Source organism: Ochotona curzoniae, unplaced genomic scaffold, assembly GCF_017591425.1.
Source record: "Ochotona curzoniae isolate NIBS_2020 unplaced genomic scaffold, NIBS_Ocur_1.0 contig_66, whole genome shotgun sequence".
NCBI lineage: Eukaryota > Metazoa > Chordata > Mammalia > Lagomorpha > Ochotonidae > Ochotona > Ochotona curzoniae.
The window spans coordinates 6,080,676-6,096,575 of record NW_024466512.1 but is presented as its reverse complement, the minus strand read 5'-3'; the positions used below and the strand labels follow the sequence as shown (position 1 = coordinate 6,096,575).

At 51.1% G+C, this 15,900-nt stretch overlaps 1 protein-coding gene across 1 annotated transcript in view; it reads left to right on the top strand.

Moving 5' to 3' along the window:
* The window catches only part of LOC121164355 (deleted in malignant brain tumors 1 protein-like), a 142,194-nt gene that overhangs the window by 106,739 nt on the left and 19,555 nt on the right, over positions 1–15,900 (top strand). The window contains exons 28-35 of the mRNA XM_040992484.1: positions 472–534; positions 2,714–2,867; positions 6,461–6,678; positions 7,316–7,627; positions 8,439–8,471; positions 10,090–10,243; positions 11,413–11,630; positions 12,135–12,446. Coding sequence (XP_040848418.1) covers positions 472–534; positions 2,714–2,867; positions 6,461–6,678; positions 7,316–7,627; positions 8,439–8,471; positions 10,090–10,243; positions 11,413–11,630; positions 12,135–12,446 — 1,464 coding nt within the window. The remainder of the gene's footprint in view (positions 1–471; positions 535–2,713; positions 2,868–6,460; positions 6,679–7,315; positions 7,628–8,438; positions 8,472–10,089; positions 10,244–11,412; positions 11,631–12,134; positions 12,447–15,900) is intronic.

The window sequence follows — 15,900 nt, the reverse complement described above, 5'->3', positions numbered from 1 at the left end:
AGGTGTGGCCAAAATTGAGAAACAGGGAGTGAACAACCACATTTCCCCTACCCCCAAAGCATCTAAAGCTGTAAGAGCAGAGCAAGGAGGGGACAAAATGGGAAAGACAAGGGTTTGTTCACTGTGGCTGAGAAGAAGGTGGCTGTGGAGTGAGACAGCGGAAAGGGTCGCTCCTCAGGGATGTGGGAGAACGTGAAACTAGCAGCAAAAAGGATGTAGCAGGTGCCAAAGTCTTCCAGTGGATGCAAAGCAGACTGCTGGTGAGAACTGAATCACACCAGGCTCTTCTGTGGCTCCTGGCTCAGCCAACACAGCAGGAAAGGCCTCCCTGAAATGTATACTCAGTCAATCGTGGCAAGAACTTTCTCCCAAGCCAGAATTCCCAGAGCACATGGTCTTGGCTCCTGCCACTCCTAGCCCCTTGGGCATGGGCTCTCAGCTGCCTACTTCCCTACCTGCCACTGCTTTCAGAGCCCCACTTACGCCACCTGGACCTCAGTGGTGGTCTGAACCTCACAGAGGTGTCAGGGCCAGGTATGCCCTGTGGTGTGTTAGGACCCAAGAATGGTGGTGGACAAGGGACTCAGTGGAGGTCTCTTGCCTACTCAGATCAAGCTGGCAGGTGTGCCCTAGAGATCAGCCAGCTGCTTTGGCATGGGACAGTAGCCCTGGGTCATTAGCTGATGGATCTCCCCTCTTATGGAAGATGCCCCAGCTTTTCATGGTACCCTGGGATTCAAGAGTTACAGAGCAGCCCTGTGGGGGAGGCAGGGCAACCCCTGCCCCTTCTTGGGGTCCACAAGGCCCCCACAAGTCCTTCTCGCTTTCCTCTGCATCCCCACTGGGGAGGAGGGAGGCACAGCTTGTGGGTCATCAGCAGCTCTGTGCCCAAGTCCTTGTAAGAGGGTTTTTGGCCTCAGAAGGTCTCGCTCTCCCTCTGTGCTGTGATTTCCCGTTACGGAGTCAGTGGTGTCCAACTCCATGCAGAAGAGAGTCGCCCGGTACAGAAACTGTGGAGGAAATGGAGTCATTTACTATGATAGTGTTACTGGAAGCATGAACCCAACAAGCCCCTTACTGAGCCAGCCAGGAGAGGCAAGAGTGTAGCATTGTCACGATTCTGCGTTCACGGTAAAGCAGGCTGAGCGGCACCCCAGTGGGGAGGCAAGAAGACCCATTTGCTTCTAGTTCTGGCCCCTGTGGTCCTTAGTGTGAAACTCAAGCAAGTCCCGGCCACCCAGTGGATTTCAATACCGCCCTGGTCTCAGCCTGCTGTGTAGTAGGAGTTGAGACTATACACACATTAAAGGGACCCTGAACACATTAAAGGGAGGCCCAACTTTCTCCAGCCAAACTCCTGTCCAGCCTGCCTGTCCTCGCCCTCTCTCGCGTTTCTCTGGATTTTGTCCTTACAGGTCTGGTTAGTTAGTCCTGCCGATGGAGCAGAATGATCATAAGCCGATGATGTCCAGTGGGGACTCCTGGGAACTGGTCGACCTTGGGCCAGCCCTGGCAGATAAGAGGACAGAAGTCCTGTGATTGTGCAGTGTCTGTGACTTCCTAGTGAATTGGCTGAAAGGAGGAAAAAAGAGAAATGGATGTGTGTGCAACCTGTGCTAACACGGAGGAGTCGCAGTAGGCTCACTCATTTGACTTACAGGAAGGGCGATCTGCCGATACTAAGTTTTGTACTCACATTCTTTGGTTTTTAATTTTGCAGTAGTCACCACTCAGGCTCCCATGCCACAAGGTGAGTGTCTGGTAACGCACCAAGTTGGGTGGAATTGGTTTGATTTGCAATGGGCTTCTGTGTCCTGGCTACCTTAGGGGAAGGGGTGCCTGGCTGGGACAGTTGCCCACACATGTAGTGCAGCCGGCATGGCAAGAAGCTGGCGAGTGGGTGAAGGCACCCACGTCTTGACAGTGGCATGCCTGGGTGCAGCTCCCGTTCTGGGTCCTGCCTCCAGCTTTCTGCTGATGTGGGCCCTGGAAGGCAGAAGCGGCAGCTCAGGTGACTGGTCTGCTATCCATGAAGGAGACTGGACCGAGCTTCCAGCTCCTGGCTTGGTCTGATGCAGGCATTCCTGGAGTGCGTGTCATTCTCTCTGTATCTCTTTCTCTCTCTCCCTCCCTCTCAAATACTTACACATAGTGCTTCCTGGACACTGCACACGCACTGCATGCATTTGCCCAATTCCACTTCCAGTCTCACTTATAATCAACTGGACAGTCCTGCCTGTCCCCTGTGCCTTTTTCCTCCTCTCTGTGTGGTCACTCAGAGGCACCGTCACTCACTCAGCCCAGCCACAGCTCAGTCTCACCCACCAGGGCCCCTTTGCCTTTTGTGTTTTGGTTGTTGATGGCAATGGAATCCAGGTCCCACAACTGGGAAACTACAAAATACTTTTGGCCTTTCGTCTGTTCTCTCTTTTTGTCAAGATTCATTTATTTGAAAGGCAGAGTCCCAGAGTCAGAGCTAGGTCTCCCGTCCACTGGTTTACTTCCCACATGGCTACAACTGCCAGGGCTGGGCCCTTCAGAAGTCAGAGGCAAGAACACCACAAAGATGCCCACTTGCCTTCCTAGGTGCGTTAGCAAGGACCTGGATCAAAAGCAGAGCACCTAGGATACAGGGACATGACGTGCTGCCCCCGGGACTGGAATAACACACACGTGGTGGCTTAACCCCAGCCCCTCTTGTCCACCCCTACAGAAGGAAGCAGCTCTTGTGGTGGCGTGCTTTCCAGTATCTCTGGCTCCTTCTCCAGTCCTTGGTATCCGGCTAACTACCCCACCAGCGTGGAGTGTGTCTGGGTCATTCACGTGGCTGAGACGTTCCTCATAGAATTGAGGGTCCCAAGCCTGCAGTAAGTGGCGTTGCCTTTCTCCACTCTAAAGTTAGTTTAGACTGGACTCCCTGCTTTTCCCAAAGAGGGAGCCTTCCCACGTGAGAACAATTGGTCGGTCTCTGCGATCTCTGGGCTGTCTTCTCACACAGGCAGGTGTCTTCTCCTGAGCAGCTCTGGCCAAATTCCTTCTGGGTGATGAGGAAAAAAGCTAATGTCAGGGACAGACTGTATTTATCATGCATTCATTCAACACATTAATTGGTTGAACACAATATGAGAAGAAGTCCAGAAAATTCTCAGGCTTAATAATTTGAAGCAAAAATGCCATGCTGCCATTTTTGCAAAACAGCATGGTTACAGCCTGTGCCCCTGTCACCACATGGACATTTTTCCAACACAAGTTTCTTACTGTAATGTGGGAGCAAAGTTGTTTAATGTGTTGCCTAGAACCAGAGCAGAGCAAATATACCTACTATTATTTAAACTTTGTTTCTTGAGGTCTAAATTGGGTATTATTTACACCGGTGGCTCTCAAAAAGTGGGAGTGCGCATGTGTGGGAATGAGCCTGCCTTCCTAGGAGTGTAGCCCCAGGAGCTGTGATGGTCATGATGGGAGGGTGCCACTGCCATCTAGTGGCTAGATGCCAGACTTGCCGCTCGTAGTCCCGCAATGTCTAGGAGGTTTACCCTAAAAGCCCAGCAAAGAACGACCCAGCCTTGAACGTCCACATTGTTGAGATGGACAATCCCTGGTTTACACTGCATGGCACTTCGCTTTTTCCATTTTGGTATCTTTAGAATTTTGCTCACTATTTTTGTTGTGTGAAACATAATAGTCCAAATAGTTTTTGTTTGTGAAAATAATAGTCCAAAGTATTGGTATGCTGTTCTATCAATTTACATTTATAAATATTAATATATTAAAAGAAGCCATTTTGTTCTTGCTAGTTCTGTCCTTTCATTTGTTAAAGATTTATTTATTTGACAGCGTTAGAGAGAGGGAGAGGAAAAGGGAGAGAGCGCTCTTATACACTGGTATTTTCCCAGATGACTGGAACAGCCAGCGCTGGGCCAGGCCGAAGCCAGGAGCCAGGAGCTTCATCCAGCTGTCCCACATGGGTGGCAGGGGTATAAACACTTGTGCCACCTTTGTCTGTTTTCCTCGTGCCGTTAGCAGGGAGCTGAATCAGAAGTGAAGCAGCCAGGACGTGAACTGGTGCCCACATGGGGTGCTGGCATTGCAGGCAGCGGTTTTCGATGCTGTGCGGCAACTCCGGCCCCCCAGAATGTCCTATTTTCTGATGTAATATGATCCCAGATTGCAGTGTCATCAATGTCAAAAAGATAAAACTGAGGCACAATAAAATGTCCAAGGAGTGTATCTGAGCCAATAACGGATCAGGCAGCTGCAACCAGAGCTCCACGGGAGGCCTGCAAGGGGAGCCTCGTGCAGGGCTAACAGCACAGTGAAGTGAATGAAGCAGTTGCTTGGTTCCAGGGTTGCAGTGGCCTCACTGGGCTCCCTCACTGGACAGAACCCTACTCCACCATCACCCGTGATTTGAACTGAGCTCACATTCTGGTCTTAACAAAAACACTTACCAACAAAGACTCAGGTTGAGTTTGCATCAGCCCAGCAGGGTTGAGATCACTTATGCTGCCCGACTGACCTTGTCTGTTCAAGGATTCTTCACTTGAACTTGACACCTGTTGCTGTCACACACACTTTGTATTTTTCGTTTTTTCCTAAACAAAATGCTGAGTTGTTGGGAGGTCCTTGTCTTCTTTCGTGCTGGAACAGCTGTGGTCTGCAGCAGCAGGATTTCAAATGTGACAGTTAGCTTTCAGAAACCACTCTGTGTTAATAAATACACAAAGAGGAGACCTGAGATGACCCACACAGGCACCAAGGCTGCTTTCCGTTGTTCAAATGCAAATTTGCATAGCTGGCATTTTCCCTTGTAAAACAAATTTAGTTTGTTAAAAAAAAATGAATGTTTTTGAACTTCCGCAAAAACATGTACACATACGCACAAATGCAATGCCCACGGATTGAGGACGAGCACAATTTATAAGAGCAAATGCTTTTCATTTACCAAAACGTACATATGATTTGTTCTGTCCCTAAAGACAGTGACTTCTCCCATAACCCACCCACCCCCCAAAAAAAACAAATTCTAAAGGGATTTTACGTTGAAAAGTTATATTACATTGAACACTTCCCAAGTCAATATTTTCAAACTGTATTTCCAGCTGGGAAAAAGAAAGTCAGGAACAGGAAACTCGATGAATAAGGTTGAAATTGATGAAAATACAGAAAATAATGGTAACAAAAGAAGTCAAGAAAAACCTGGGCACCAACATTGTGGCATAGTGGGTTAAGCTGCAGCCTATGGATGCTAGCATCGCATCTGAGCACTGATTCAAGTTCTGACAGCTCCATTTCTGATCCAGGTTCCTATTAATGTGCCTGGAAAAGCAGCAGGAAATGGCCCAACTGTTTGGGCAGCTGTGCTCATGTGGGAGACCTGGAAGAAGCTCCTTACTACTCTTTTTGGCCATTGCTGCCACCTGGAGAGTAAACCAGTGGATAGAAGGCCTCCGTGTCTCTCCTTCTGTGACTCTCAAACAAATAAATAAATCTTTAAAAAAGAAAGAAAGAAAGAAAAAGAAATATCTGAGCCTGTCCACAGATGTGGACGCAGTAGCTCCTGCATGTACCCACACGGACCCGGCATCGGATGTTAGGTGGCAATCTCCCATCAAACAAGCCGTGACTCAGCAGAACCATCCCTACACGCTGGGTCCCTGCTTCCCTGAGTGCTTCGGAGAGCTAGGTCACGTTAGACGCAGGCTGATGCACTTTCGTTGCATATTTGTTGAGCTCCTGATCCCGGCAGGGCCAGGCACAGATATGCGCTTAGAGAGACAAACAAGACTGGTAACAGCTCCAGCTGCTCGTAGGTGCCAGTCTATAAGGGAAGCTAGATAGAAATCTGATTCCCAGAAACTCCATGGGCAATGTGGCAAGGTCTGCTGGTTAAAAGCTGCTCGATGCTGGGATGTGTGCATGTGTAGCAACTGGATAGAGTGAGAGGAGAGAAGGCAGCTTGGGGCGGGATGCTGGGACAGCCTCTCACACCACCCAGGTTAGATGAACTGGGCCACGAAAGCCCTTTGTTTGGATCAGTCCATTTGATTTATTGGTGGTAAGAATCCTTTGGCAGCTGTTGTCAGTTCCTACTCTGGGTCTCCTTGAGAATTTTCCTAACAAGACTGCTAGGAAAACTTTCTGCTACCCAGAGAGTAGGGGGACTTTACATCAAGAGTGGAGGACATGAAGAGGACCAGCATGGGAGGAGAGACCAAAAGCCAAGACACCAGGTGGGAGGCAGCTGTCATAGGCCAGGTGAGTGATGAGATAGATCATGGCAGGCCTCGGGCAGCCACGGAAGGGAAGGACAGAAGGGCAAGCCCAAGCAGCACCTGGGAGGTCAAGCTGGGAGTGGGACAGTATTGGTGGGAGGCGGCAGCAGGGGCTATGTCGGAGTTCTTCTTAGAACGTTGTGCGGGTTCCCTGGGGAGCATGAACGCTGCCTTCCTCTTCTCAGGTTAGAGGACGTCTACGGGTGCCCTTACGACTTCATCGAGGTCTTCGACGGCCGGCAAGCTGCTTCACTCTCCATGGGCAAGTTCTGTGCCGGAGCGGAACTCACCTTTCTTTCCTCTTCGAACATCTTGACGACAGTGTTCAGAAGTGACTCCATGGTCACCAACGTGGGGTTTTACGCCCTGTACAGTGCCATTCTGCAAGACGAGAAGCACAGTGGTGGGTATGCCAGCCGGCACACTGGAGGGAAGATGGGTCTCATCTGTACCTATTCCCTTTAAAAAAGAAGATGCTTTCTAATCTGACCCGATGAGTTTGCCGCTACAAATGACATCCTAGGGACATCTCTGGTGACGCTAATAGCCCTCCAGCCTCTCCTCTCACACAGGCTCTTCCAGCCCTGGTCACTTCCTGCACCGAAGCATTAGGCTAAGGTCTCCTACCCTAAACGTGCCAGCGAAGGGCTCCAGTGAGAGCTCCTCCCTCTGCAAAGGGACTGTTCCTCCCAGAACAAAACCACCTCAGACTGTAACTACCCACCCCCTGCTCCCACACAATTCCAGGTCTCCCAGGATCTGCTGCAGAACCCGAGGGACACCCCAGAGCTTCCAGAGGCATATGCACAGGGTGGGGCTGCGTGATTTGTCCTCTGCGAGTGCTGGGAACTTAAAGGAGCCATCAAATACTAACAGACATTCATCACAGTCACACATTAGTGCCATTCTGGGTAAATCAGGACTCAAAGCCACGCTACTTCAAGTCCAGCATCCTGACACAGGGACATGTGTCCAAGGGCTGGAGAAGGCCTATGTAGGACAGCTCCCCAGCTCAGAAACGCCTCGCTTCTGTCACCCAGGTATGTCCCTCCGACTGGTAGATGGCAACCACAGGTGTGAAGGTCGGGTGGAAGTCTCCTACAATGGCACCTGGGGCACCGTGTGTGATGATCACTGGGACCTGTCAGATGCCAAGGTGGTATGCCAGCAGCTGGGCTGTGGGGAGGCTCTGTCAGCTCCACCTGAGAGCTACTTTAACGGAGGCACTGGCCACATCCTTCTGGACGACATGCAATGCATGGGGGATGAGGCCAAGGTGTGGCAGTGCATGCACAGTGGATGGTTCTCCCACAACTGCGGCCACCATGAGGATGCCAGTGCCATCTGCTCGGGTGAGTGAGTGCCCTGTGCATGGGTGGCACAGAGGGGGGAGAGGGCAAGAATCTCATTTACCTACAGCCTCTGGGAAAAGCAGATGGAGATTCAGAAAGGAACCCTCCGCTGCCACCCCGGGGGCAAGCCAGAGTTCTGAGTCAATTGGCTTAGAAGTCTGCTTCTTTCGTTTAAACTGTGGCATCTGCAAAATACTCTGAAGAGTTGGGATGAATTAGACGGTCTGTGTTGCATTCCTGGAATGGAATGCCGGGGCCTGGGACAGTGTCTTCTCTCCTGAGCATACATAAGAGTTGGTGACCGATGAGAAGTTCAGACAAAGCTACAACAGGTGCATCTGTGTTCACCTGTATTCTTCACAACTTGTGATAAAGCTGAGACTGTTGGCACTCTTGGTGAAGTGACCACTGGTAAAGCAGCCATGGCACAGCCAGCATCACAGACAGCCAATGTTACAGGCAGGTCTAGACTCTGTCAGGTCCAGACTCAAGGGACTCAAGGGACTGTGGCCAGGCCTCAGCAGCACTCTGCTACTAAGGCTCATTCAGTCCAAAAACTGACCCCAATCCAATGACATTGTGCGTTTGAGCCCCCGGGAGAGCAAACTGCTCCCTCATCAGGTGGGCACCAAGGCAGGATGCTAATCTTGGAACTGACATGGTGGGTTTCTACATTATTTTCCTAACTCTGTAGAATACAATAGGATGCTAAATCCTAAAAAAAAAAAAAAAGGGTACGCAGTGCTTCTTAAGAATCCTGTGACTGCCTTACTCAAGCCATCTCGTGGCCTCTCCCCTGTCTTTGATCCAGGTATCGACAGTGGTCCAGACGTGGCACCAACAGGTACTGCTCTTCTGTTGCACTAGTTGCCAGACCCCTGGTGTGTGTGGCTGCCAGCTATTCAGTTCTGAAGCCAGGGCACAATCACACAAGAGCAAGGCAGCCCGATGGAGTGGAGGGACAGCAGAGGCTGGGGAGAGATGTGGGAGGAAGAAGGGCTAGAATCACCCGGAATGGCCCCTGTGAGTCTGGGTCGGCTGAGGGGGAGGTCACCTACAGGGGTGGCCGTGCTGCGAGCATGGGCCAACACGTTAACTCTCCATAGAGCAACCCTGTCCATGCACTTGGCGTGCAAATGCCCCAACTCTTGAGAAGTCACCCCTGTCCATTGGGGCCCTGCAAAATGATAGCTCTTGAGGGTCCACATTTTTTAGTATTTTTCGGGAGTTTCTGGACTTTTTCTTTGCACTTCCGAATGTCGCTGGTGGCAGCTCCTTCACAGGTCTATGTAAGCCCTTCGGGGGGTTGTATGTGCTTCAGTTTCAGTTGACCTTTGCCCTTTCTTCCTTTGACACGTGATGCATGACAAGATGTGGTATAGATGGAGTCTCCACAAACTCCACTTGAGCCAAACCCAATGTTTCAGCTATAAATCGATGTGTTCAATGACCTTGGTCTTGATTTCAGTCAGTATTTGTACATAATTGGCAAATGGTAAACCCCGATGATTCAAAAACTTAAAGTTTTACTTGAGCAAGGAGCCATTTATGCAGTGGGAAGCTCTCGATTGGACTGGTTTGATGCTCCACCGAGGTGGCACCAGGAGAAGGTATTGGTAGGGGATGCTGAAGCCAGGCAAAGAAAGTATTCGATTGATTCAAGTGGGAAGTAGCTTTATTTGGATCCTCACTATGGAAAGCCCCTAGCTGGAGGCTAGTTCGTGGTTTTTAACTCCTTATAACCATGGACACTGCGCAGTCTCCCCATGGCCGTTAGACCAGTTCCATGACCTCCCTCGTTGCTCGGCCTTTTAACAAGCGCGGATTGTTAAATACCAGCTGTTGAACAGCACTCTGTGCTGGGAAGGGTTTGCATTGTCTCCTCACCCTTATCATTCGATTACACACTTTACCAACCCACGGGACCCTTAACACTGCAAATGTGCCCTGCCAGTAGCTCCCCACAGCAGGAGGCATCACCATCTTCATCTACTGAAGGTGTCAGCAACGCCAGCGAGTCTCCCCAGGTGGCTTTTTCAGATCAAGCATCCCTCAATTCTGTTCCCCCTCACCCCTTCTTTAGTTATTTAGGATTTTTTTTTTAAACTAGAAAGCCAGATTTACAGAGAGAAGGGGACACAGAAAGATCTTCCATCTGCTGGTTCACTCACCAAGTGGCCACAACAGCCAGAGCTAGCTGAGCCAATCTGAAGCCAGGAGCCAGGAGCTTCTTCTGGGTCTCCCACTTGAGTGCAGGGTCCCAAGGGCCATCCTCAACTGCTTTCCCAAGCCACAAGCACAAGGCTGGATGGGAAGTGGAGCAGCTTGGACGCGAACCAACACCCATATGGGATGCCATTGTGCTGGCCCCACACTCACCCCCTCCCACTCCCTAACTCCACTGGAAACCCCTGCAGGGGGCCTGTGCCCTATCTGATGAAGTTCTTGGCTGTTTCTTACAGATGACAGTTTCCAGTGTGGCGGTTTGCTCACAAACAATTCGGGCTCCTTCTCCAGTCCTTGGTATCCTATGAAATACCCCACCAACGTGGTATGCGCCTGGGATATACAAGTAGACAGCAGAGCTCATGTCAAGCTTACATTTCAAGTGGTAAAGTGAGTTGCTATTTCCTGCCCTCACAATCATCTTTGCCCAACCATGCACACCAGGTTTGCTGTCTCTTCTCCCCTGCCCCAGGAAGCTTCTGTTCGTAGCTTTTACAGATGAGCTAAAGGACAGATGTCTAGCCTCGCAGTTAAGAGGATGGTTAGAGTGCCCGGATCCCAAATCGGAAAGCCGGAAAGCCATGGCTGACTCCAACTTGCTGCTAATGTAGACTCTTGGCGATCACAGTGATACTTCAAGTGTAGACTCCTGTTACCTCCTTGGGAGACCTGAGTGGAGTCTGTGGTGCTGGCCTAGCCCCAGCACTGCTCCGGGCCTCGAGAATAAACCAGTGGATGGAATTTCTCTCTCTCTGACTCTCTCTCCTTCTCAAATAAATCATTTTTTTAAAAGATTTTATTTATTTATTTTACTTGAAAGTCAGAGCTAAAGATGTGGGGGGAAAGATACAGAGAAAAAGATTTCCCATCCATCCACTGGTCCACTGCTCCACTCTCCAGATGGTCAGAGCTGGGGTGGTCCAGAGCTAAGAGCCGGAAGCTTCTTCTAGGCCTCTCACTTGAACACGGGAGCCCAAGGACCTGAACCATCTTCCACCGTTTTCCCAGGTCATTAGCAGGGAGCTGGATCAGAGTGGAGCAGCAGGGACTGAAACCAGTGCTCACATGGGATGCTGACACCACAAGTGGAGAATTAGCCTACCACACCACTGTGCCAGCCCCTCAAATAAGTAATTTTTGAACAGTTGTTAAGATGATATGTTTAAAAATATTTGAGTTAGGCTTTAGAGGCTTATCATAATATACATCAAAATTTCAAACACACAGATCTCTTAACCCAGCCATTCCAGTTTCAGAAATTTGTTCTACAGTAAAATCTCATGGCAGCATTTCTGTAGTAGCCACTGTGGGATAGAACCTGCTTGTCCGTCAGTAGGGTGCCAGTTTATCATACACATAGTGATACTAATCTACTGTGTGATGCTTGGAAAGGAGAAAACCCACTTTCAATGTCTGCAGGGTCATCATTTCTTCCAACCCATGTGAAGAAACGTAGGTTTCAGGTAGCTTTATCTGAGCTTCTGGAGCCAATTTGGTATCACTTGCTGGGCAGAGAACCCCGTGAGCATGGGTCTGAAACGTGCTGTCTCCTTTCACAGGATGGAAAATTTCTACGGCTGTCCATATGACTTCATTGAAATCTTTGATGGTCCACCAAGCGAGTCATTCTCCCTGGGGAAGTTCTGTTCTGGGATCACCCCAGTGTTTGTATCCTCTGCCAACCGCATGAGGGTGGTGTTCCACAGCGATGCCATCATCACCAACAGCGGCTTCCATGCCTCGTACGAGTCCCTGGTGCAAGATGAGAATGACACTGGTAGGTCCCTCATCATCTCAGTCCCTAGCCAAGGGAGAGAGTTGGATGGCCAGCTCAGGCGAGTGGAGACTGGTGATCCCCAAGGGGGCCTCTCATGCTCCTTGGGAGTCATGTGGCTTAGAGTGCTGGGCTGAACCCTGGCGCTGCCCTACAGGTGTGTTTGTATGGTTGAAGGTATTCAATGTGACCAGCGTTGGGCCTTGTTTTATTTGAAACTGTGTGTGGGTTTCCCTTATTTGATTGAAGAAGGCTGTTCTACACCAGGGACGTGACTGAGTTGGCCTCTTGGTGGACTTGTCCCAGGCTTTCAGGGTCCTCCTTGACCTTTGTTGAATAGACAATTGATCCAATCTGGGGCAAAGTTTTCACTCACCCCTTTGCCCGTAAGTGACAAAGTGCTTCTCTACCCAGTGTCACCCCCTGAGAGTGAGAACCCCACCCATAACACTGAGGAGAGCCCCATGTGACCTCCAGAGTGGTGACTGACTACCTCTGCCTCCCCAGACGTGGCCCTGAGGCTGGCCGATGGCAGCCACCAGTGTGAGGGCCGCGTGGAGCTGCACTACAACGGCACCTGGGGCACAGTGTGCGACGACGGCTGGGACCTGCGGGATGCCCAAGTGGTATGCGGGCAGCTGGGCTGTGGCATGGCCCTGGCCGCCCCAGGACAGGCACATTTCAGGCGAGGCCAGGGCCCCATTGCCCTGGACGATGTGGAGTGTATGGGGACAGAAGCCAGGCTATGGCAGTGCCTGCACAATGGCTGGTTTGCCCACAACTGTGGCCACCATGAAGATGCCAGCGCCATCTGCTCAGGTGGGTCCTGACCCTGAGTTGGGGTGACCAGAAGTGACAGCCAGGCTCTGGGAAGCACATGCTTAGCTGCTCAGAGCAGCAGGAAATCCCCACAGTCCTGTCCTGTTCCCCAAGGGCCAGCCCCTCAAAGACCTGCACAATCCCTCCCAGCCACACTGTACTTGTCCTTGACTTCCCTGTAAGCTGACCTTTCTCTACGGATGATACCTCTGGCAGCCATGCCTTTGCTTGGTCCCCAGCCTAACAGGTAATAGGGGACTGTAACTGCTGGGAACTAGTGCAAGGCTCTCAGTCCTCAGTTTGTGCCAGTTGAGTTTCTCCAAAGAGCTCCAAAAGTTCCCATTTCACCCTTCTGAGTTTGGCTGGGACAAAGGCAGTTAGTCTACCAGCCAGCCTACCAAAGACAAGGGGGAGACAGGGATGGAGGGAAACAGTGAGGAGGTATGGGAGAGACGAGTAAGACGTTGGGGGCAGAATCAGTGTATCTGGGGTCAGCATTGCAGCACGGGGTTAAGTCAACACTTATAACCCTGGCATTCCATGTTGGAGTCCCAGCTGCTCCACTTCCAATCCAGCTTCCTGCTAATGTGCCTGGGAAAGCAGCAGAAGATAGCCCAAGCACCTGGGTCCTTGCCACCCAGGTATGAGGCCTGGATGGAATTCTTTGGTCATTGACATGACCATGCCTTGGTTGTGTCTTCCACAGCCTCTCTACCATACTCCACACCGTCGGCTGCCGTGAGTCTTCCAACCTCAGGTAACCTCCTGTACTGATGGGCTGTAACTGACCTTGGCAATTGCTGGCAGCAAGGCACAAGGTTAGGAGCCAGACAGCACGGCTGATCCTCCTGTGTCATCATGTGCCAGCCGTGAAGCCTCCCCTCCAAAGCTCTGAACTGCCCGTGCCTTGTTTTAGCCTCTGCACAAGGCTTGGGAGAGTTACAGCACCTGCCTCCCAGTGTTGGGGTTCAGTAACCATGGCGAGGCCTGCCACTGAAATGCCTGCCTTTCTCTTCTGATCCCCAGGTTGTCTGAGGCCAGAGCTCTGAAGGAACTTGTCTGTGCACTGCTCTCTAGCAAAGCCACTGGAAACAAACTGTTTTAGACGTTTGCTTCTGGCTTTGCTATTGGCGCAATAGTTGTTACATTTTAAATTTGGTCAGCTGCTCTTTCAAAACAGGTCTTTCAGAGTAAAGTCTGACATATAAGGAAGGGTAAGGGCAAAAAAAGAAAGGACCCCAGCCTTCAGAGGAAAAGCCAGACAGGGTGTCCTGAAGAGCAGAGAAACAATGCATTATTGATCTTAAGCTACATCTGTTTTTCACAAAGTCTGCCGCGCACCATGCTTGGGTTTGCTTGAACTCACTTGTAAGTGCAGCAGCTGCCTTATATTAAACCCTTGCACTCACCATGTGGCTGATGGAAGGGGGCTCCCCACCCCACGGAAAGGGCATGAGAAGGGGACCTGATTTTGAATCAGACCTGCCTGCAATTAACTCATAGGTGGAGGACCCACTGACAATTGACTAAGGGTTACATACATTTGACCTTAACCAAGATTTGTAATTTTCTTCTTTTGCTTTTTACCTGTCTTTAGCATCCGTTCCAAAGCTGACAGAGAGGCCCACTTCCACAGGTAATCCTGTCTTCCCCCTTCTGGAGCTTTAGTCTTCCCTTCATGGAGCTTTAGCTTGGAAACACTCAGACTGCAGCCAGAGGACCTGTCCCTGCCCTTTGACCTCCCCAGCTGGCCAATGTGCCCCATCTCTCCCTCCTCCCAGCAGAAAGCACACAGTGTGCCAGTTGCTGGTGGGGCTGGCCAAGGAGTAGCCATTTCTTAGTCAACTGTAACTAAAGAACAACTACTGAGTGGTCCCCAAAACAGAAATAAATAGAATAAAGAGAGGGGGGTCGTTTTGTTGCCTGCTATCATCCTTTCCCAGGAAGTAGCTGGCTTTTCTGGCAGCTATTCAGGAGTGGTTTTCCCAGGGGCCGTTCTTTGGAATGTCCACTGGAGTCTGGGTTGAGGCAGTGTGAGGGCCAACTCCTTGGGTACCATTTGAAATGACAGCTGGTTCTTAGAGAGTGCCCAGGTGGTCTGCAGGCAGCTGGGCTATGGCCTGGCCATGTCTGCTCTCCCAAGGCAAGCTGGATCCTCATGGGTGATGTTAACCATGGTGGGGAGTCCCCCCTGGGGCAGTGTCCCCACCTCTGCCAGCCCACCCATGCTGCAGGCACTACCAAGATGTGGGCAGCGTCACTCCAGGGAGCACAGGGCCCTCTGGCCAGTAGTACAGCTGCCCATGCAACACCTGGAGTTTGCAGAGAATCTGTCCTCAGATTTTGAGGCTCCTCCCTGGAGTGGGAGGGTGCATCTCACCTCCTGGGGTCCTGCGGTGTACCCAGAAAAGGCTGTTCTGGGTGTTAAGAGGTTAATGCACTGTGCCTTCCAACATGTGATTCCAGCCCTTGACTCAAGATGGCCATTTACACTAGCCTTGGCAAGCCCAAAAGGGCAGAAAGGACTGAAGGCAGGAAGGGCTGGAGTTGGGAGGGGCTGGAGTTGGGAGGGGCTGGGGCAGGAGAGGCTGGAGGCAGGAGGTGTTGGGGCAGGAAGGGTTGGGAATAGGAGGGGCTGGGGGCATGAGGGGTTGGGTCAGGAGGGGCTAGAGCAGGAGGGGCTGGGGGCAAGAGGGGCTGGGGCAGGAGGGGCTGGGGGAAGGAGCTGCTGCTCCACCCACAGCCCTACTTGGGACCCAGCATTTAACCACTGAAGTTTGTCATGATAAGATGTAACCTGCACACAGGAACATGTCTGCAAGTCTTTATGTAAATTTGTTTCTTTCATGCTCTTGTTCTCAATAAGAATTATGTGTTTCTATCCGTGAGTCACCATCACCTTGTCTGATTAGACCTGCGTGGGGTTAGCCCGAGGCCCACTCATTTGGGTGGTTTCCTTGGTGTCATAGGGGAGACGCCACTTCACTGTGTGTTTAGACTGCTAACTGGCCTCTTTCTCACTTGCACAGTTTCTTCGACTCATGTGGAGCACCCACACGTTTTCCATCCAATAGGTACTTTTGCCTTCTTACCTTTTCTGGATGTTTTTGTGAGCCTGGGATCCCCTTGTTTGTGGTCAACAGAAAAGCAGCTCACCTCATTTCCGGGACTCGGTGGGGAATGGAGTGAAAGCTGTGCAGGTTAAAGGAAGCAGGACACACAGGCCATTCTCCTGGGCTGGGGATCCTCACACAAACACCCCGCTTCAACAGCACTGTCACACAGCTGCAGCGGGGTGCAGCCCTCTAGTGGGGACCCCATGACCCAACCCTGTCACTGGAGCCTCAGAACCCGCGAGCCAGTGTCACCTGCTTCACTGGCCTTGGCCAGGCCCTCCCTTGCCTGCAGCTAAGCTGCTTGATTGTCCAACCTCCAACCACCTCTTGTCATCTCC